This window comes from Nyctereutes procyonoides, unplaced genomic scaffold (genome assembly GCF_905146905.1).
Source record: "Nyctereutes procyonoides isolate TBG_1078 unplaced genomic scaffold, NYPRO_anot_genome, whole genome shotgun sequence".
NCBI lineage: Eukaryota > Metazoa > Chordata > Mammalia > Carnivora > Canidae > Nyctereutes > Nyctereutes procyonoides.
The window spans coordinates 9,489,185-9,511,197 of NW_026575031.1; the positions used below are offsets into that span (position 1 = coordinate 9,489,185).

At 35.5% G+C, this 22,013-nt stretch overlaps 1 protein-coding gene across 2 annotated transcripts in view; it reads right to left on the reverse strand.

Annotated features, from left to right (window-relative positions):
- UBR1 (ubiquitin protein ligase E3 component n-recognin 1) overlaps positions 1-22,013 on the reverse strand; it is a 138,838-nt gene that overhangs the window by 21,726 nt on the left and 95,099 nt on the right. For both annotated transcript variants that reach the window (XM_055316814.1, XM_055316815.1), the window contains 10 exons: positions 19,720-19,925; positions 18,233-18,326; positions 17,333-17,482; positions 12,767-12,864; positions 9,400-9,493; positions 8,187-8,335; positions 5,867-5,922; positions 4,756-4,852; positions 3,265-3,332; positions 2,122-2,272 (listed from right to left, as the gene is read on the reverse strand). In XM_055316814.1, coding sequence (XP_055172789.1) covers positions 2,122-2,272; positions 3,265-3,332; positions 4,756-4,852; positions 5,867-5,922; positions 8,187-8,335; positions 9,400-9,493; positions 12,767-12,864; positions 17,333-17,482; positions 18,233-18,326; positions 19,720-19,925 — 1,163 coding nt within the window. The remainder of the gene's footprint in view (positions 1-2,121; positions 2,273-3,264; positions 3,333-4,755; positions 4,853-5,866; positions 5,923-8,186; positions 8,336-9,399; positions 9,494-12,766; positions 12,865-17,332; positions 17,483-18,232; positions 18,327-19,719; positions 19,926-22,013) is intronic.

Genomic DNA, 22,013 nt, shown 5'->3' on the forward strand with positions numbered 1-22,013 from the left:
TCTTCTCCTTTCCAGTTAGGATCTCTTTAGGAAAAACATACTTTTTTTAAAAGAGGAAAATATATTGTCATATTGATATTTCCAATTTAAATGTAACAGTTCAATATTTGTACATGACTATTTGAGGTAAATTTTATATGTAATGAAATACACAAATATTAAAAGTATCATTTGATGAGTTTTGACAAATGCAAACACCCACGTAACAAGATTTTTTTTAATTAATAAACTTCATTTTAAAGGTTCATTACAAAACTGAGCGGAGAGCACAGAGCTCACATGTACCTACTGTCCTCACACATCCAATGTCATCCCTGGCTATCAACATCTAGCACCAGAGTGGTACTTTTGTTATAATCAATGAACCTATGCTGACATCTCATTATCATCCAAAGTCCACAGTTTACATTAGGGTTCATTCCTGGTGTTTTATATTCTATAGGTTTTCACAAATATATAATGATACATATCCACATGATAGAGTAGAGTAGTTTCATATATAGAGTATATATATATATACTCTTTCATATATAGAGTATTTCATATAGAGTAGTTTCACTGCCCTAAAAATTCTGCCTATTCACCCTTCTCTCTCCCTTAACTTCTGGCAATCACTGATATTTTTACTGTCTCCATAGCTTTGTCTTTTCCAGAATGTCATACACAGCTCACCCTTGAACAACATGGGGATTAAGGGTGCTTGCTGACCCCTCGCAGTCAAAAATTAACCTATGTCATTTGATCTCTAAAAACTTTAATAACAACCTACTGTTGACCGGAAGCCTTACTGATAACATATCTAGTCAATTAACATATTTTATATATGTATTTTATATTTACATACTCTATGTTTTATATATTTTATGTATCATTTGCTGTGTTCTTTCAATAAAGTAAGCTAGAGAAAAGAAAATTTATTATGCAAATCAAGAGGGGCGCCTGGGTGGCTATCAGTTAAGTGGCTGCCTTCAGATCAGGTCATAATCACGGGGTCCTGGGATCAAGTCCTGCATTGTGCTCCCTGCTCAGCTGGGAGTCTACTACTCCCTCTCCCTCCGCCCTCTGCTCATGTGTTCTCTCTCTCTCTTTCTCTCTCTCTCTTATTAATCAATCTTTAAAAAGAGAAAGAAAAAATCTTAAGAGAGGGGTGCCTAGGTGCTCAATTGGTCAAGTGGCTGCCTTCAGCTCAGGTCATGATCTCATGGGTCCTAGGATGGAGTCCCAAATGGGGCTCCCAGCTCCATGAGGAGTCTGCTTCTCCCTCTGCCTCCCTCTCCCCATCCTGGTTCATGTTCATTCACTTGCACTCTCCCAAATAAATAAAGTAAACCCCCACACACAAAAAAAAAGAAAAAAGAAAATTGTAAGAGAAAATACATTTATAGTACTGTATTTATTGAAAAAAAAAAAAACCAACTCCATATAAATAGACTATCTCAATTCAAACCTGTGTCGTTCAAGGGTCAATTGTTGTTGAAATCATATAGTATGTATTCTTTTCAGATCTGCTTCTTTCATGAAGTAATACACATTTAAGCTTCCTCAATGCCTTTTTATTGTTTGAATGCTTGTTTCTTTTTGAGCTGAATAATATTCCATTGTCTAGATGTACTACAGTTTATTCATTCACCTACTAAGAACATTTGTTTGCTTCCAAATTTTGGAAATTACGAATAAAGCTGCTATAAATACCTGTGTATAGGTTTCTGTATGGACATAAGTTTTCAGCTCATTCAGATAGATACCAAGGAGCATGACTACTGCATCATATGGTAGGAGTATGTTTAACTTTGTAAGAAAGTGCCAAACTATATCTCCAAATGGCATGGAGTTCCTTCCTCTCAGCAATGGATGAGAATTCCTGTTGCTCTACAACTTCACCAGTACTCAGTATTTGTTTATTTAAACTTCATCCATAAAGAAACATACGATCTTTCAACAAGAGATATAATGTAGAACTTAGGATTCATATATATATGTATATATATGAATATATATATCCGATTAATCACAAGCATACTTAATAGTACATATATATATATCCAATTAATCACAAACATAATTAATTTTGCCAAAAACCCACGAGTGTTATTTATAGCTAACAACTGATAGGAGCTTTACCTGTGTCTATGGTAAGAAGGATCTGAAGCATGTGTGCCATGGTGATCAAATGGAAGAGATAAAGGTGGTTATAGGAAGAACTAATTGATGAAGGCTGCAGGTCAACAGTGTCATCCCAATACAAGGATGGGAATGCTAACACAGCACCAACCTATGAGAGAAAATGGACATCAAGATGGGTGACCACAAAGACCAGCATGAGCTAATTTCATAACCAAAGTGTCAGATGCTACAGTGTGTTTGTATAGGTGTTTTTATAACCACTTAGTTTTCCTCATTATTCAACAGAGTTATCTAAGAATATAATATACTACAAATGGAGAACACAAGTTGTTACCAAACAGGTTATCCCCTTTGCTGAAACTTCTTGTTCTAGATAGTGGTCTCAATCCTGTCTCCGGCTCAGAAGATTCAACATTACAATAACTTGGGAAAGTATTAAAATAACACTGATTCACAGGCCAGTCTAATTAAATCAGAATCTCAGGGTATAGAGCCCAGTTACTGACATTCTTTTAAAGTTTTCCCAAAAGATTCCAAAAGACAGGAGTGACCACCACTGGGCAGAGTCCTGGAGGATACTGGCTAATCTGTATCCAGAAACTCTGTGCTCCCAACCTCACCAATGATCTCCCTAGAGAACTCATTTTGAAGGAATGGAGTCACTGCAGGAATGGAAAACCTCTACAAGAAACTTACAAAACAGTTGCCACCCATCCATAGGTGTTTGAGGGAAGCCTAGATGTGTCAATGATCTGGTCCCCAACACCACATAATCAATGATTTTAAGATAGCTCACACCATCATTTACTGCTTATAATGTAAACAAGTTAAGAAAAAGGGGGAAGAGGAAAGTTTAATATTTATTTAGAAAAAGTCTGCTTGGACAGACACCAACTAAATATAATCGACTAGGATGATAGCTGTTACAAAATAAAGAGTAAATGTGCTTTCATTTCTAAAGTGATTCTGATGGTCTTAGTCAAATCTGCATCTATTTGTAAAGAGAATGGGCAAGAGACTAAATTTTATAGTTTGAACATCAATAAATTTATAATTTTGAACAAAGACCATTACTTTGAATGAGGAAAATACATAAAATTATAAACTTGAGAGACTTAAGAAATTTTGTTGAACACTTACCAAAACATGAAAGAGATCTATAGATAGGAGACAAGGTGTATCTTCTGATTTTAGGTTAGGAAGAACAACTAAAAGAAATCAAACAACAGTGTAATTCGTTCAAATAAGACAGTAATGTAGTTTAATATAATGTAAAACATCTAAAACAAAAATATAACAGGGTTATAAATACAGGAACTGGTAAATTGACACATCACATCTTTAAGATAGGGGAACCACAATTAAAGAGAAATTAAACTGAGAAGAACTTCCCAGAAAACCTTGTATATAATTTAAGGGTTGAAAGATATGATGCAGGAGGAAAAAAGGTAACTAGCATAACAGAAACAGAGACTATTCAGTAAGTATTTGCCAATGAATAATAATTACATTTATATAGTATTCCTTAATACTTTTTTCCTTTTTTTAAAAAAAGATTTTATTTATTTATTCACAAGAGACACACACAGAGAGAGAGGCAGAGACACAGGCAGAGGGAGAAGCAGGCTCCACGCAGGGAGCCCGACGTGGAACTCGATCCCGGGACTCCAGGATCACGCCCTGGGCCAAAGGCAGGCGCTAAACCACTGAGCCTCCCAGGGATCCCCTAATACTTTTTTCCTAACTACACATTTCTAAATGTTTTGCAATACATAAAATATGTGAGCAATTTGGAGCAGGGAGCACTGAGAACATGCAAAGCAGTGTAAGTGAAATGAAGGTGAAGAATATCCTCCTGAACCAGCAAAATTAAACCTATTTCTAAATGATCTATCCATGTCATTGATCCCTTTACCAATTAGATTAAGATACAGGGGATCCCTGGGTGGCTCAGCGGTTTAGTGCCTGCCTTTGGCCCAGGGTGCGATCCCGGAGTTCCAGGATCGAGTCCCACGTCAGGCTCCCGGCATGGAGCCTGCTTTTCCCTCTGACTGTGTCTCTGCCTCTCTCTCTCTCTCTCTCTATGTCTATCATGAATAAATAAATATAATCTTTAAAAAAAAAAGATTAAGATACAAACAGGTTAGCAGTTGCGGATGTTGGTTAAATAAAGCCCCTAGGTGGGCACAAGGGATGTAGGTTAAAAACATTTGAAAAATAAACCTGAATTTTAGAATAAGATTGCAAATATTATAGAGGTATCAAGGTCTTTCGTTCTTTTCTTTTGTAAAGCTGCTGTAGTGAGTGTTCAAAATTAGTGCAGTGTATTGTTTCTTTTTTTTTTTTTTTTTAAATTTATTTTATTTTTTTTTTATGATAGTCACAGAGAGAGAGAGAGAGAGAGAGAGAGAGAGAGAGAGGCAGAGAGAGAAGCAGGCTCCATGCACCGGGAGCCCGATATGGGATTCGATCCCGGGTCTCCAGGATCGCGCCCTGGGCCAAAGGCAGGCGCCAAACCGCTGCGTCACCCAGGGATCCCTAGTGTATTGTTTCTTAATGAAATACGCCACCAGAAATGCAATGGAAAATACTATGTAAATACTAATGTAATAATAATTTAGAGAAGACTACCTGATAGGAGACGAATCAGGTGTTTCTGTATCAGGACCTGAGGACAGGTAATCTTCTGTGCAATGGCAAACTGCATTAATGCTTTCAGACCATTATGCTAGATTTTAAGAGAGGGAAAGATAAAGAGATAAGGGAAGATGATAGGCAGAAGTCATTCACTGTAGAAATCAATCCCAGTCTGCAATAAGTTACAGACTTATTATTATATACTTTACATTCTTGCAAATAAATTACAGTATTTTTAATACTTTTAGAAAGTTTTATGAACTCATCAAAATTTTAACAGATTTTCCTATGACAAAGAAGTATGCAAGTTATTATTTCAATTCTCATTTAAGTATTCATTTTCACCAGTCAATTTCTTAAATGTCTGGACTAGTTTACTCTGTTGAGGCCTGGGCAAAAAACGTATTTATAGAAATTCTAAAATGATGGCAAGCCCCCCCTCCCCCCAAATTCCACTGAATTCAGGAAACATCTTCTGCTTCCTAACCAGAAGGCCAGGAACTGTAAAGCACAAGTCCCCTGTGCTAGCTGTCAGGAAAATAAGAGGGAAATGGTTAGGAGGGGTGTGGTCAAGGGAATACTTGGTTGCTCACTCTGTTTTCATGGGGCTATTTCTTGAGCACTATTTTCCAGAGTTCCCTACAATATGATGCTTAGGCCTGCAGACAGGAGTATAGTCTTATAGTGCCAAGATCTGCCCATCAAGGAGCCATGGCTTAGTTTTATTCTTGAATTTACTACGATGATTCATCTATAGTTAAGCCAGCACTAATACTTAATATTACGTGATAGGGCAAAGTTAGTGAGGAAGGAAAATGTAGGAGACACCAGGTTTCTGACTTGGCAATAAACAGAGAAGGGGAGAATAAGTAATAAGTATCACCTGAAATCTATGAATTACATTTAACCACCAAGATTGAGTAAGCTCTCTAAAGTGCACAATACTGGCCAGTCTCCTAAAGTACCTTTAAAAAAAAAAAAAGATTCTAAGTTTAATAGAAAAAAGAGTGAATTAAAAAATGATTTTAAAAAATGATAAATTAACTGTAGACTATACCAAAAAAGCCTACCATGAGTTACACATACCCTGCTGGAATATACACACCTGTCTATTTTGAAGTGCTCCAAACAGAGGTTTTCCTTCATCTCCCAAGAGGTTTTCTCAAAGAGTAAGAAAAACAAAAATAATAAATCCTGAATACTGCTATAATTGTATACTTGGTTTCTATCAGATGTTCTTTAACTAATTTTACTTTTGACCAGATTATTTGCACTTTCCTCTTCAAAGTTTCATGTTTAAGTCTATGCCAAAATTTCCAAATTTTTGAGAAAATATTATAGAAGCAAATGTAGATAACTTACAAATTGTTACTATAAATAATAAAGCCCCTGCAGCTATCTATAAAGAATACTTGGGAAAAACAAAGCATCCTGGTTCATTTTTCATCCTTTTAACATCTCTTCTATGCAAAAAAATTTTAAACAAGTAATTTTTAGTATAATCACAACCTATTTTATTTTAAAATACATAAGGCAGATCCAAGTAATTATTCCTCTTATAGGTACTATTAAAAAAGAATTATACTGCTAGAAAAAAAAAAAAAAGCTGAAAATACCCCATCCTCTCCCCGCATGGATTCATATATATTTTGCCTTGCTGGCTAGGGAATTTATTGCTAAATTACTTCTATTTTCATTGATCTCTGGCAGCAGACACATCTAAGAGTAAGGAAGGCTTATTTCCTATTTTCTTTTTCCACCTTTGAATGGACAGTAATTAAAGATGTTATATATTGATTCCTTAACTGTTGTTCCTAACTATGCCAACACATCCTGGATATGTCTCTCCACACCTATAGGGAATGAGGTAAGTTAGCTGCTTATGCACTAGGAATAAAGTACAGTACTTGTCCACTGGATGGAAAAACACTGTGAAAATAGTATAACAGGGCAGCCCGGGTGGCTCAGCGATTTAGCGCTACCTTCAGCCCAGGGCCTGATACTGGAGACTCGGGATTGAGTCCCAAGTCCCTGCATGGAGCCTGCTTCTCCCTCTGCCTGTGTCTCTGCCTCTCTTTCTCTCTCTCTCTGTCTCTCATGAATACATAAATAAATATCTTAAAAAATAGTATAATATTATATTAATTAAATAGAATCCAATTACTAGGTTACAGAACCACAAAGGAAAATTTAGTCCTATTTTCCAGTCCTATTTTCATCACTTTTATGACAAAAACTATGAACTTTTAAAATGTTATCTGTTTAAATATAAATTTCTGTTTCCTAATGTTTGTCTTGTCAAAGACAGTAAGGTGTAAAATACCTTTACTGAAAGTCTCAAGATATTTAGTAGTAGATCATGACTCTGAAAGAATGCTTTACATTTCTTATCAATTTGTTCAGATACTATTCTATTTAAATCTCATCTTCTTACTTCTCATTTTATTTAATCATAGTACATATAAACCTGTGTATTATCTTTCATCCGTAATTTAAGTCTGACAAGTTTAGATGTAACTCCTAAAATCTGTTTAGGAGGCTGAAGCTGGTATGCAGGAAGGTTTTGTGAAAGAAGCAGCTTCATGCTACTAAATTTGAAACATGAAATAGTGTCTTGCTATAAAAATATATTTAAATGAAGAAAAAGTGGTAGACTCCATTAAAAATAACTGCCAAAAATATATATTGGAAAGGGAAATTGAAACTGTTTTGGACAAGAAGGACATAGAAAAATTACAGTTCTTCCTCTTTTTTAGATAGTGAATCTTATGACTGTAATAAGCAAATATGCTACTCTTAAAACGTAGGCAATTCTTCACTACTACACTATTCTCCCCTCCCCAGCTTCCCTGAGATATAACTGACACATAATACTCTATAAATTTAAGGTGTACAACATGTTGATTTGATTGCTACACTGTTCTATAAAAAGTCTTCAATATGGTAGGGAATTTGTCAGTGGGCTTCCCTTCTGACCTCTCAGTTCCCTCCTAATTTGTCTCTCCTAACTACCCCAAATTTCCTTTCCCTTTCCTGATAATGTTTTAGATGACTTGTTTTCCCTTTCTCTCTCAAACTGTAAAAGAAACAAAAATTACTGGACATTTCTGGCTTGATTCTTTTTTGCCTTTTTTCTCTTGATCTTCTAGTGTTGTAAATCTGCCAGCTTTTGAATATAGCTTGCTTCATGCAATACCTTTAAAATATTTTGAGCTTATTCTGCATGTGGTCAATACTGTAAAAAGGGATCAATACAAAAGTTCTTAGACTAAATGGCATCAGGCCACACTAATATTCTGAAATACTAATAGTCCTCCAACAATTCAAACTATTTTAAGCCATCAGGGAAAATGGGAAAAATTTTGGTCAACCAATGTTAATTCTGTTTCTATGAACCCTCCAAAGCAGTCTCTCATAGGCTTTACCAATTGCCTGGACAGTGAAAGCACACGTGCTCCAGGTCATCATGGGGATTCGAGGATCCATTTCATCAGGAGGTACTTTCAGTCCAATTCTATAAATCGTTGTAGCAAAGAGAATGACCATTTCCTTGATGCTATTAGAATATTTTATCCTAAAAATAAAACAAGAAAAATTTATATAGTGATGTAGTAAAAGGGGTTGCCTTCTGAGAAGTCCAATTAGGTATTAAAGTACCAATTTAACTCCTTTGACAAAGTAAACTCTCTTTATCAAATTAGAGATTACAGCCTCTGAAGATTTATTTATTAGGGGAAAAATGGGAAAAGCAGAACTGTATCTTTATAGGTGGAAAAATCTCTCTTACAAAATGGTAATGGCCTATATAACTTTATTTCCTATTAAAGATGCAGTAAATGATCACAGCAGAAAGGATGCAGGTCCAAATTGAGGACTGTCTACAGAGAAGTAACAAAATTCAGAGGAAACAGATCTGACCTAACAAGTTTTGCGTCTGGAAAAGGGATTAAGAAGGACTTCAGTGGTAACAGGGTATGTCTGTGTGTGTGTATGAGAGAGAGAGAAAGAGAGAAAATATACCATGTACTTGGAATGATAATTTCTGGTTTCCTGAACTTTCGTTCCAAAAAAGTATTTTCAATAGCAATGGGATACGTAATATAAACAAGGATCACAACTAAAAAAATGTACATCAGATAATATTTATTAAATAATAACACCTGATTTCAATACATTTTATTTTTCAAAGTGTCTTCACATAAGCATTTTTCTAATAACTTTATGATGTAAGATAAGAGGGTACTATTTAAATTTTACCTACAAGAAAAATGAATTGGGGAGGTGGCTGACTTGAGACCTTTTAGAAGTCAGAGGGCAGGTTAGACAGGATTTAATTAAAGTCTCTTAAATGCTGTTCTTATTGTAGGTAAGATTATAGAAAAGTGGCATTTTTGTTGGTCAAAAACAGTTAATTGTAGGCCTGGTTCACCCTAACACATATTATCCTAATACCTCAAACCACTTAATTTTATTATACAAATAAAACTTCAGGGAGAAAGAAACAAGATAAAAATGGGGCAAAGATATAATTTTACAAATAAAGTAGGAAGGAAGGAAAGATGGGAGGATGGAAGGATTATTCTTCACTCTTATTTTCACAGCCATTTACAAACTTCTCTTAATTATTTAGGTACTTACGAAGGCTGAATTCCAAAGCTGAGGATAGAATGGAACTCAAAAGTGGAATCACCCATTCCTTGATCAAATAAAACTGGAATTGTTGGGTTTTCTCCTTATAAATGAAAAAAAAAAAAAAAAGGAAAGAAAAATCATCCGGGTTTAGTGTGACACACAATTTTATAGCTTTTTAAAATTACATATGACCATTTTAGAAAACTTAGAAAGTGTTAATAAGCAATAAATAATCATTCAAAATTTTTCTACCCAAATAACAATTGGGTGATATTCTTCTGTTCTCTATATGAATGTTACACAGAGATTTTTTTTTTTGAAGGACAAAATCCACAGTACTGTTTTATATCTTGTTTTTTCACCAACAGATCATAAATGTCTTTCCACATCAGTAACTCCCTCTCTATAGTTCCATTTTTAATAGATGTAAAGTATTCTATTAGTAAGGTGGTAAACATTAGTGAATAAAGGAGGATCTGGAACTAAGTTGCCTGGTTTTGGATCCTAGTTCTGTCACTATTATTAAGACCTTGGGTAAATACAAACCTCTTTGTGGCTCCATTTCCTCATTAAATTAGAAGTGTTGTTCTCCTATGTGGAACAAGTTATTTTTTTCTGGCTGCTTTTGAGATTTTTTCCCTTCATCTTTGGTTTTTAGCAGTTTGGGTATGATCTATGTACATGTGGTTTTCTTTTAGTTTATCTTTGAAATTCACTAAACTTCTCATACATGTAAATTTATGTCTTTCACCAAATTTGTGAAGTTTCCAGGCATTATTTCTTCAAATTTCTTTTTCTGTACCATCCTTCTTTCTTTTTGCAACTTACATGACATAAATAGTTGATTTTTAAAAATTGGGTCCATATGTCTCTAGAACTATGTTCTCCCCTCCCCCCACTCTGATCATTTTTTTGTCTATTCTTCAGACTGGAGAATTTCCACTGATCTAATTTCAAGTTCACTAACTCTTACCCTTCCCAATTCCATTCTGCTATTGAGTCTATCTAGTTAATTTTTATTTCATAGAATATTTTTTCAATTCTATTATCTCTATTTGGTTCTTTTTTTTTTAATAGTTTCTATTTTTTCTGCTAAGAACTCATATTTTTCTATTCATTTACCTTATGTTTATCTAGTTATTTAAAGATTTTATTTAAATTTTTTTAAAGATTTCTATTTATTCATCAATGAGAGACAGAGAGAGAGAGAGAGAGAGAGGGGGGCAGAGACATAGGCAGAGGGAGAAGCAGGCTCCATGCAGGGAGCCCGATGCAGGACTTGATCCCGGGACTCAATCCTGGGGCTCCAGGATCACGCCCTGGACCAAAGGCAGGCGCTAAACGGCTGAGCCACCCAGGGATCCCCAAGATTTTATTTAATTTCTGAGAAAGAGAGAGAACGAGCAGTGGGTAGGGGCAGAGGGAGACAAAAAGAAGCAGACTCCTGCCTTAGCAGGAAGCCCAGGAGATCATGACCTGAGCCAAAGGCAAATGCTTGACCAACTGAGCCAACCAGGAGGCCCTACCTAATGTTTAATGCTTATATAGGTGTTTAAATTTTTTTGTCAAAAAAATTCAATGTTAAAACATCTCAGGATTGGCATTTGGTTTTTTTCCTTGAGACTTGGTGAGATTCTTCTGGCTCTTTGTATGTTGAGTAATTTTGGATTATATCTTGGATATTTTGATTACATTGTAAGGTTTTTGTTCTTGTTAACGTTCTCTGGAAAAAATGTACCTTTCTTTTTTTCTTAGTAGGCAAATCATACATTTGGATTCCACAAGTTTTGTCTCACTGTGTATGGTGGTTCCAATGTCAGTCTTAGAGCTTTTACTGTGCCGTTTGGGTCTGCCTATACGTGTACTACTCAGGTGTTAGTCTGAGACTTAAGTGGTGGTTTAATCCAGTGTCATTTTCAAACTTGTTGCTATTTCTTTGGGCCTGTTATATAGATGTGAAGCTTGGAGGCAAGCCCAAGATTTGTCCTAGTCTCAAAAACAGATGATTCCTCTTCTATAGCCCTCTCCTTGCTGGGATTTCCCCCATAATCTCTAGCTCCAAGGAGCCATTTCTCCCAGTTCCTCTGGCCCAAATGACATGTTTCACTTAGTTTTAGTACCCTCTGTTGTCGAGTAGATACAGGCGACTGGGGTTACCTTTGGGGTGAAGCTGTGAGGCAAAGACAGAAAAAAATAATGAGAATTCACTCTGCGTTCTTTGGAACACAGAAGTCTCTTTTTTTCTAGTTCCTCTGATTGGAGAGACTGGTTTTCTCTTGGGATTTTACGTGTCTACATGGCCACTATGGCACTGTAGCTCCATAACTGGGGCTGACCTCAGGAGAGGGTCAGAAGAGGGGGGAAAAAAAAACACAACAGGAATTTCCTTTACACTCTCCAGTTGTGAGGGGCTATTTATTTATTTATTAAAGATTTTATTTATTTATTCATGAGAGACAGAGAGACAGAGAGAGAGAGAGAGAGAGAGAGAGAGAGAGAGAGAGAGGCAGAGACACAGGCTGAGGGAGAAGCAGGCTCCATGCAGGGAGCCCAACGTGGGACTCAATCCCGGGTCTCCAGAAGACACCCCCGGCTGAAGGCGGCACGAAACTGCTAAGCCACCGGGGCTGCCCAATGAGGGGCTATTTATGATCCTCTGGCCAGAAAGAGAGCATCTCTCTTGAATTTTTTGCTGCTCATGTCCATTGCAAAGCTCTGTGACTCAGGCTATCCTGAGGTCAAAGCTGGCAAATGAAACAGGAAAAAAACCCAGGAAACTTACTGCCAAACATTCTTTAAATTTGGACTTCCCTCCTCAACTGCCTGCCATTGTTTACTTCTCAGAGTCTTTAGATAGTCTTATCTCTCAATTGTAAGGAATATATAAACGAGATAACAGTTCTAGAATGTTGTTTTTGCTATTAATGACAACACATTAACAAAATTAGTAGGAGTAATGGGTAAGGTTTATACTATGTACCATGCACTGTTTTGCTTTACATAGAATAACTCAATCCTTCAATCAGTCAGATAGGTACTATTACTATTTCCTCCTTGCAAATAAGAAAGCTGAGGCACAGAGGTTAAATAACTCATTCAAGATCACAGAAACAGTAAGCAATGGATTAAAGATTTAACTCCATGCAATGTGACTTTAGATTAACCACTGTCTACACTGTCAGTATGAAAATTATTTAATCAAGTCAAGCGATTTAAGCCAAACTTAGTCTTGGCTTTGAAAACCTTTAGTTCCTGAAATTCAACAAATCTGTATTGGCAAACCATATTTTAGAGTAGTAAGTACTCCAGAAAAAATTAAAGGCTCTGACACTTAAATTTCACACAGCTAAATATAAAATAATTTTAAGCAAACCTTTGGCATGTTTCATATTATAACCTGATATTCTGGCCAGAACAGTCTGTATCCACTGTGCCAGGGTCAAAAGTTGAGCAAGAGCTTCTGCATTCTCACTGAAAAATGACATTTAAAAATTATTAAGCTATTGGCAAAAAGGCAAACTGAAAAGCTGAACTTATAGAGTATTTCTATGGATAAATGGTTGTATAACAAAGTCAAATTCCTTCAGATTAAATTCTTAGGTACTAGAAACACATGTCTAAAAACGTAGTTTTAGCATCATTTATAGTAGCCACAATATGGAAGCAAATTAAGTGTCCACTGACAGATGAATGGATAAAGAAGATGTGGTATATACACAACAGGATATTACTCAGCCATTAAAAAGGATAAGATCTTGCCATTTGTGACAACATGGACAGATTCAGAGGGTACTATGCTAAGTGAAGTAAGTCAGACAGAGACAGACAAGTACCATATGATTTCACTTATATGTGGAATCTAAGAAACAAAACAAGTGAACAACAAACAAAGCAGAAGGAGACTCAAAAATACAAAGACAAACTGATGGTGGCTGGGGGCTCGGCAGGGGAATGGGCCAAAAGGGTGAAGGGGAATGGAAAGTACAGGCTTTTAGTTATTGAAAGAAAAGTCATGGAGATGAAGGTACAGCATAGGGAAGGAATACAGTCAATGGTATTATAATAGTGTTGTATGGTGATAGATGGTAGCTACACTTGTGGTCAACAAAGCATAAAACACAGACTTGTCAAATCATTATACTGTATACCTGAAACTAAGGTAACACTGTGTGCCAACTTTATGTCATAAAATAAATAAATAAAAGTAAAAATGCAGTTTGGGGAGGGAGGGAGGATTTTAAAAGTACAAGAAATAAGATACAACTCATAGCCCAACACCTAGAACTAACAAATGTCAATAAATGGAATCACCATTCTGATAGCTCAAAACAAAAAGGAGGTGTCATCACTGATTTCTCAGATTCTGTCACAGCCCACCTTCAAATCCAGCAGCTAATCTGGTTGGTTTTACCTTCTAAATATATCCCAAGCAGATCACTTCTTCCTATTTCCACTGTTACTACTCTAACCCAAGTTACATTATCCCTCACCTGAACTACTTCCATACATTAATTAACTGTTCTTCCTGTTTCCACAACAGTGCTTCATTATTATTTATGTATTCATTGTATAACAGTCAGGGGGATCTTTCAATATGTAAATATGATATCATTCCCATGTTCAAAATACTCCAATGGTTTCCCATCACACATAAAATACTATGTGTTTTTAATACTAAAAATCAAATTCTAATTTTTAATCTTACAAGCCCTTTTATGATCTGATTCCTTGCTTGCTCCATTCCAAACATACTGCCTGCCTTTCTGCTGTGCCTCTAATATACTGATATATTCCTACTTCAAGGCATTTGCTCTTTATATTACCTGTGTTTGGAATTCTCTTCTCTCCCAGAGAATAGCACTACTTGTCCTTCACTTCATTCAGGTCCCTATTCAAATATCATCATCCCAAACAGCAGCACCCTGAGACTGTGTCTATAGTCTCATGTATATGGTCTGTTTCTAGACCTTTACCCTGCTACTTTTATTTTGTCATAGTATTTCTCACTACTTAACACTTTGTATTCATATGTTTATTGTTGGTCTCTCCTCTCCTTAATACATATTCCATAAGGGCAGGGACTTTACCCAAACTGTTATTAACAATCAATGGAGACTAGACACAATGTTATTAAAAAGGATTATTGAAAGGACAGTCTTGAGTGAAGTCAAAATATATGCATGAACTGTGCTAAAATTCACGTATCTGGACATAAATTTGACCTAAGAATTTTTTCGGTTCTCAGAAAGTATACTATGGTTGGTTATGACCAATATTCTTTAAAAATATCAGTTTATTATTAATTTTGGTTAAGTTTTTTATATGCTCTCAACTTTAACATCTTATAGTCATGTTGATTTTCTAAAAACAAGAGGCAAATATGTACAAGTACACAGGTAAGTTCAAATGCCTAATAAAAATGTTATGTATAATTATATATTTCAAATCTTTTTTTTTTTTTTTAAGATTTTACTTATTTATTCATGAGAGACACACAGAGAGAGAGAGAGGCAGAGACACAGGCAGAGGGAGAAGCAGGCTCCTGGCAGGAAGCCTGATGTGGGACTTGATCCCAGGTCTCCAGGATCAGGCCCTGGGCCAAAGGCGGTGCTAAACCACTGAGCTACCTGGGCTGCCGCAAACCTTAAGTAACCAACGTGTTACAACACATAACAAGTGTCACAGGGTTCGAAGAGACCTGGGTATAAGGATTGATCTAACTTTAGAAAATACTGCCTTGAAGCATCCTTTTTTTTTTAAAGATTTTGAGAGAGAGAGAGAGAGAGAATGCACTCAAGAGAGCAAGAGCATGAGAGAGTACAAGCGGGGGGGGGGGGCAGGGAAGGGCAGAGGGAGAGGGAGAAGCAGACCCCTTGCTGAACAGGGAGCCCCACTCAGGGCTCAATCCCAGGACCCTGAGATCATGACCTGAGCTGAAAGCAGACACTTAACAACTGAGCTACCCAGGCATCCCTGAAGCATATAGTCTCTCTCTATCTTTTTTAAGATTTTATTTACTTGAGAGAGAGAGAGATCTCATGAGACAACATGGGCAGGGGGTGGGGGAGGGGGCAGACTCTCTGCTGAGCAGGAAGTCTGATGCGAGGCTTGATCCCAGGACCCAGAGACTGTGACCTGAGCTGAAGGTAGACACTTAACCAACTGAGCCACCCAAGGGCCCCTGAAGCATCCTATTCTTAAAGACATGAAGGGAAATAGGTGCTGAATATTCTTTTAGAGAATCATTTACACATTTAATAATCCTTGCTTGAGAAACCACTGTGAAAAAAAAATAAAAATAAAAAAAAGAGAAACCACTGTGTAAAAACGGTTTATACAGGCTAACAAGAGGTTGGAAAAGTCACATAATTTTATTATGATTTGTTTAATTTTCGTCTTCATGTGTATAGTTAAATAAGGTTTTGGTGTCAGGTCTGGGTTCAAATCCTAGGTCTGTCTTGGGACAAGTAAAAACTACTGTCTCCAATTCCATATTATTTAAACGGGAATAACAGTACCTGCCTTTGTTAGACTATTTTGAGTATTAAAAAAAAAATAACATAGCTTGGTAGAGTGCCTAGAACGTATCTATTATTCAAGAGATAAAAGACGGGATCCCTGGGTGGCGCAGCGGTTTGGCGCCTGCCTTTGGCCCAGGGCGCGATCCTGGAGACCTGGGATCGAATCCCATGTCGGGCTCCCGGTGCATGGAGCCTGCTTCTCCCTCTGCCTGTGTCTCTGCCTCTCTCTCTCTCTCTCTCTCTCTCTCTCTCTCTCTCTCTGACTATCATAAATAAATAAATAAATAAATAATTTTAAAAAATATTCTAAAAAAAAAAAAGAGATAAAAGATAAATGTTTCTGATGCCACTTTTTTCCTAGAAGATGACATTCTGAGTAGAAGACAATTTCCTTTTTTTTTTTTTAATTTTTATTTATTCATGACAGACACACAGAGAGAGAAAGGCAAAGACACAGGCAGAGGGAGAAGCAGGCTCCACGCAGGGAGTCCAATGTGGGACTCGATCCCGGGACCCCAGGATCACGCTCTGAGCCAAAGGCAGACGCCCAACTGTTGAGCCACCCAGGCATCCCTAGAAGACAATTTCCAAACCAGGTTTTCTAATGACATGGAATAGTAGAAATAGAACAACTATTTACTGACCCTGATTGCCAAAGCCCATCACCTCTAAACCCTTTTGTTGTGGAAACATGTTAAAAGTGTTATCAACAAAATCATTTTCTTTAGCAAAACTTAGGTCAATTATTACAAATTCATTGAGTTTTAAGAAAATAAAATAACAACGATACTGTTATCATCATGTACAATACTAACACAACATAGACATTTAAGTATTATAGTTATCATAACAAATGAATAAATTTGCTGTTAAATTCCATTTACAAATGGTCAGAAAAGTTGAAAAACTTAGTCTAAAACTCAAAAGCTATCCGTGTATCCAAGATACATGACAAATCTAGTGTTTTTTACTTTTATAGTACATTTTGTCCACATCTCTACAACTAGAAAATTGGATCTTCAGAAAAAATAGAATTAAAATAAATAATATAAAGACCTTTAGAGAAACCAAATTCTAAAAACTCTAATGATGTCAAAGGATTCTATCAAAGAAATGAATATTTTCAGCATCTTTTCTCCTTTTCTGAATGCTAAGGTAGAGACCCAAGTTCTATTGCTTTCATGGCTGTGAGAAAATACACACACCACATACAGATTTGAGTTAATGAACATTACAGTTATTTTAGAGACCAAAAATGGGACTTTTCATTGTATTTTAAAGGTAGAATACAAATTATGAAAAGGAAAAGTATTACCTTACATAGCAAAAGAAACCAGGAATCTAATTAAAACAGACACAAATAAAAGGATTAAAGATAGCTTTATAAAAAATTAAGCTAAACATGAATTAAAATATACCTGTTTATCCTTTGAGGTTGCAAGGGAATAATGGGGATCACAGTATTGCACAGAGACTTGCAAAGAGGGCAAAGATATTCTCCACTCTCCAAATCGAAAAGGTCAACATGAATGCGCTGCTGAGAGCTCAGCTGTACAGCTTCAAAATACCTGCAAAATTCCAAGGCACGGGTCCATTCAGAATGATACACTTCTCTAATCCAAGTGACAAAAATCTGGAATTTTTGCCTCAATAAATATATTTATAATCTACATGCCCCAATACCCAAGTTATAATTACAGCTTATATTCTTTTGGGGGCAAACTGAAAAACCATCGGGCAGAAACAAATTTAAAATAATTCTACTGAGTCATAACACGGCTCTTAACTGAACAACATGGAAATATAATGTAGACACTACTTCCCTCAGTTTCCATTGGCCAACTATAGTAGTAAAGGCTGTTACAGGAAACTAATATGTTTTAATAATGCCAAAAGGGTGAAACCTATACAAATGATTTCCTAGGAATTATATTACTGAATTTTTCTCTTCCAGAGGTGGAACTAGAATTTTTTGTCCTATTTTATTTCAAAAAGGTACTTTTCACTCTGTTTCAGGGAAATTAGATTTTTTAGGAAGAAAGTTTACAGCTTTTACACAAATACTGATCAAGAGCAACTAACTACTTATGGAAAGGAAGTACAAAGGGACAGTGAAAATTTAAACTTGATAACTTTTTACACCCACTTCTAAAGGTGATAATGAGTATCATGCAAACAGAATTAGTAATCAAGAATGCCTTGATTATTTATATAAGAAGGAAAGAAAGAAGACTGAGAAAACATGCCTTTTTTGTGGCTCTTAGTGAACTTCAATTATTCCTAGTTTCTTTCAAGAACATGTCAGAAGGACAACTTACTTCTGCCAGCACACCGCATGCATTACATGACCACAGCTTCCTGTGTAAGTTCCATATGCCAAGTCTGGATCCATGAAGAGTGGGTCCACAGTTTCTGGTACAGGAAGACAAAAATAGGAGGTATGTATTCATCTCCCCCATGGTCACAAAATGGGGGGAAAAAGAGATTATCAGGTCCAAATTTCTAACCATAAACTTTCTTAGGAATGTCCAACTACACCGTTATCGTATCATGACAGCAGGAGATATATTCTTCATAGTAAATTAAATTTTTAGAGAAAAATATAAAGCTAGACTTCCAGGTAGGATTTCAAATTAAATGAATTTAATGACAACTTCTATATTTGATTTGCATTTTTATTCTGAACATTAGGTTTAAGTTGCTTTGTCTTGGTTGTTGAAGCAATTTTCTATGATTCAAGCACAATCTGCTTCTGTAATTTTAAGAGTAATTTCAATTGCTTTTTAAGGGATACTTAAGGCATTATAATCTAGTGAATAAAAGCAAAGATGAAGTGGCTCAAAATCTGGTTTCATTATGTATAACTCATGGTCTTGGGTAAATTATTTAACTTCTCCGTGCCTCAGTTCCTTCATCTATAAATGGAGCCAATATTGGTACCAAATTCATAGACTGGTTATGAGGATTAAGTGAGTAAAATACACAAAAAAAGCACTTAATCAGTGCTTGATGTATAGTAAGTAGTCAATAAATGCTAGTCTTTTTTAAATCATTATTATTATTATTCCAAGAGTATTTTATAAAGCAGCTCTCATGTGACATACAAAAAAATTACCTAATTTGTATTCCTGCCAAGAAAATATTTAATATGAACCTATTCTTGAGGCAACAATCAGACAAATCCACAATGTAAGACACTGTACAAGACAATAGGTCTGCGTTTTTAAAGAAGTTATCATGAAAAAAAGGCTATTTTAGGTTAAACTAGACTAAAATAGACATAATAAATGCAATGCATGAAACATGTCTGCATCCTAAATGAAAAAAAGAAAAGTCCAGCTAAAAAATAACATATTTTGAGGGCAGCTGGGAAAATCCAAATATGGGTTTTATATTGGTGATATCCCTAAATTACTCATCTTTTTTAAATATTATAATGGTATGATAGAGATATATAATAAATTATCCTCAATTTTAGAAAATGCATGTGGAAATATTTAGGAATGAAAAGTCATATGCCTGCATCCTACTTTCATAAGGTTCAGCAGAGAAATGGATATAGATAGGCAGATAGAGATAGATTGAGCAATGTGACCAAGTGTAACAAAAATTAAAATAAAAAAATAAAACAAAAGAGCCAACAAGGCATGTAAAGACCTGGAGTCCATTTTACATATGGATAAAAATGTGATCTGACTACATAAAGCTAAATACAGTCTCATTCTCAAACTTCTTTCAATATTTTTTCTAAGTACATAAGTATAAAAAGAAATGCCCAAAAGGATATTTATTAAACAATACATACCCCCTGAGAGTTCTATAGGTTTTCCCCTGTGCTGGGTTAAGGCGGTGGATTTCTGGACACAGGCCGATAATACCATGGCATTATTTTCTATTTTCACCTCTTGTTCTTCTTGGCAGAGGATGCATGTCAGCACCTCCTTTTCAGTAACAGTCGGACCCCGTTTAGGACCCAAAGCAATTCTAGAGTAGTCACTGACTGCTGGGGTGCTACCAAGAGAAACGACCAGAAATGAGGACACAAGTTTTGGTCACTTATTTTTATAACTTGGTAGAGTTTAAGTAACTATAGGGCAAGAACTTTAAGGACAAAAATAGTAAAATAAAAATGGTAACTTAGCAATATTAGCTTAAAATCTTTCCCTTTGATTTTTCTGACTCTTATCAGTTAATCTGCTTATTAGAAAATACATTTTTAAAAAAGATTTTATTCATTTATTCATGAGAGAAACAGAGAGAGAGAGAGAGAGAGAGAGAGAGAGAGAGAAAGAGGCAGAGACATAGGCAGAGGGAGAAGCAGGCTCCATGCAAGGAGCCTGACGTGAGACCTGATCCCGGGACTCCATGACCATGCCCCAGGCCAAAGGCAGGCGCCAAACTGCTGAGCCACCCAGGGATCCCCAGAAAATACATTTTGTGCTGCTAAATGCAAAAAAACCCAGATCACAAAGTAGACTACATAATAATTATAATTTATTATACCAAGAAGCTGAGTTATCTGTTTTTTATCTGATTATAAAAGTAATGAATGCTTATTAAGAAATTTTGGAAAATCTAGAAAAGTATAAAGAAGAAAATAAAAAGTATTATACACTCACAATCTAGAGATAACCATTTGTATCACTTTCTACTTATAACATTCTTTTTACATAATTAAGATCATATTATATATATATAAATTTGAACCCCACTTTATTCACTTAATATCTTAGTTGTTTTCTCAGGTCATTAAAATTCCTTCAGAAACATTGTTTTTAAATGGCTGCACAGTACTCTTACCATATGTGCTGGTAATAGTTTTATACATTCCCTCTTATTAGGTATTTAAGTTTCTATTCTATTTTGGTAGACATTAAAATAAAAACTTGTATCTTAAGATATGATTTAGCAATTCTTAGTATGTACTCAATGTGTATAATAATAATATAATAGCAAATATTTATAAAGCATTAATTACAATCTGGGCAGTGTTTCAAATACTTTATGTGTTAACTCATTTAATCTTTCCAACAATCCTATGAAGTAGGTCCTAATATTATCTTCCATTGTTAGGTCCTAATATTATCTTCCATTGCTAAGATGAAGAAACTGAGGCCTAGCAATAGGAAGAGACTTACCTAATGACTTATCACTATGAAGTTGCAGAACCAGGATTTAACCCATGTGATCTGACTTCACAGGCCACACTCTGAACTACTTTGCAATGCTGCCTCTTTACCTGTGCAAGAAGCTCCCTGAAATGTCACAGATCATTCAAGAAACTGGAAATAACTTAAATACTCATCACCAGTGTAAATGAAATTACAGAATACTATGCAGTTTTTAAAAAGTGCAGTTTAAAAAGCTAGGTATGGTACAACTTCATAAGAGGTGTTCAGCAAGACATGGGTTTATTTTTTGGTTATAAGGAGACAGTATTGGAATAAGCAAAGGAGAGGTTGGAGATGCTAACTGTCCCACAATTCATGGAGCATGAAAAAGAATTGCTGCCCAAATGCCAGGATTGAGAAACAATCCTGGCATGTTTTATATGTAAGAACAAATAGCACAGATTTCCAAGTGAAAATGACAAATCACAGAATGATACATACATAATGCCACTTATGCAAATAAAACAAAAACAGAATGATACCATATAATTTCTATAGTTATATATATTTGTATGCAATAACATAGGAGGAAGGGCAGAAAGGGGTACTGGATTTAGACCAGTGCTCAAATAGAACTTTAGCTTTAAGTCTAACTTTTGATTTTTAAAAGGAAAATGTGTCAATATAACTGTGTAGTTAAAATTTTGTTTTAAAAAATTTAAGAAAATATATTTGTGACTTTGGGATTGGGAACACCTTCTTTAAGATACAAAAAAATTAAAACTCTAAAAGACTAATAAGATAATCTGTCCTTATCAACACCAAAAACTTCTCTATAGCTAAACTTCATAATTAACATTAAATATTTAGGGACAAAAATATGACACAGATGCAACAAAGTTTATTATCCATAATTTTAAAGGACTTCTAAAGATCAATAAAAGCAAAGTACCCAACAGAGATGGGCAAAGAATAATAACAGGTAATT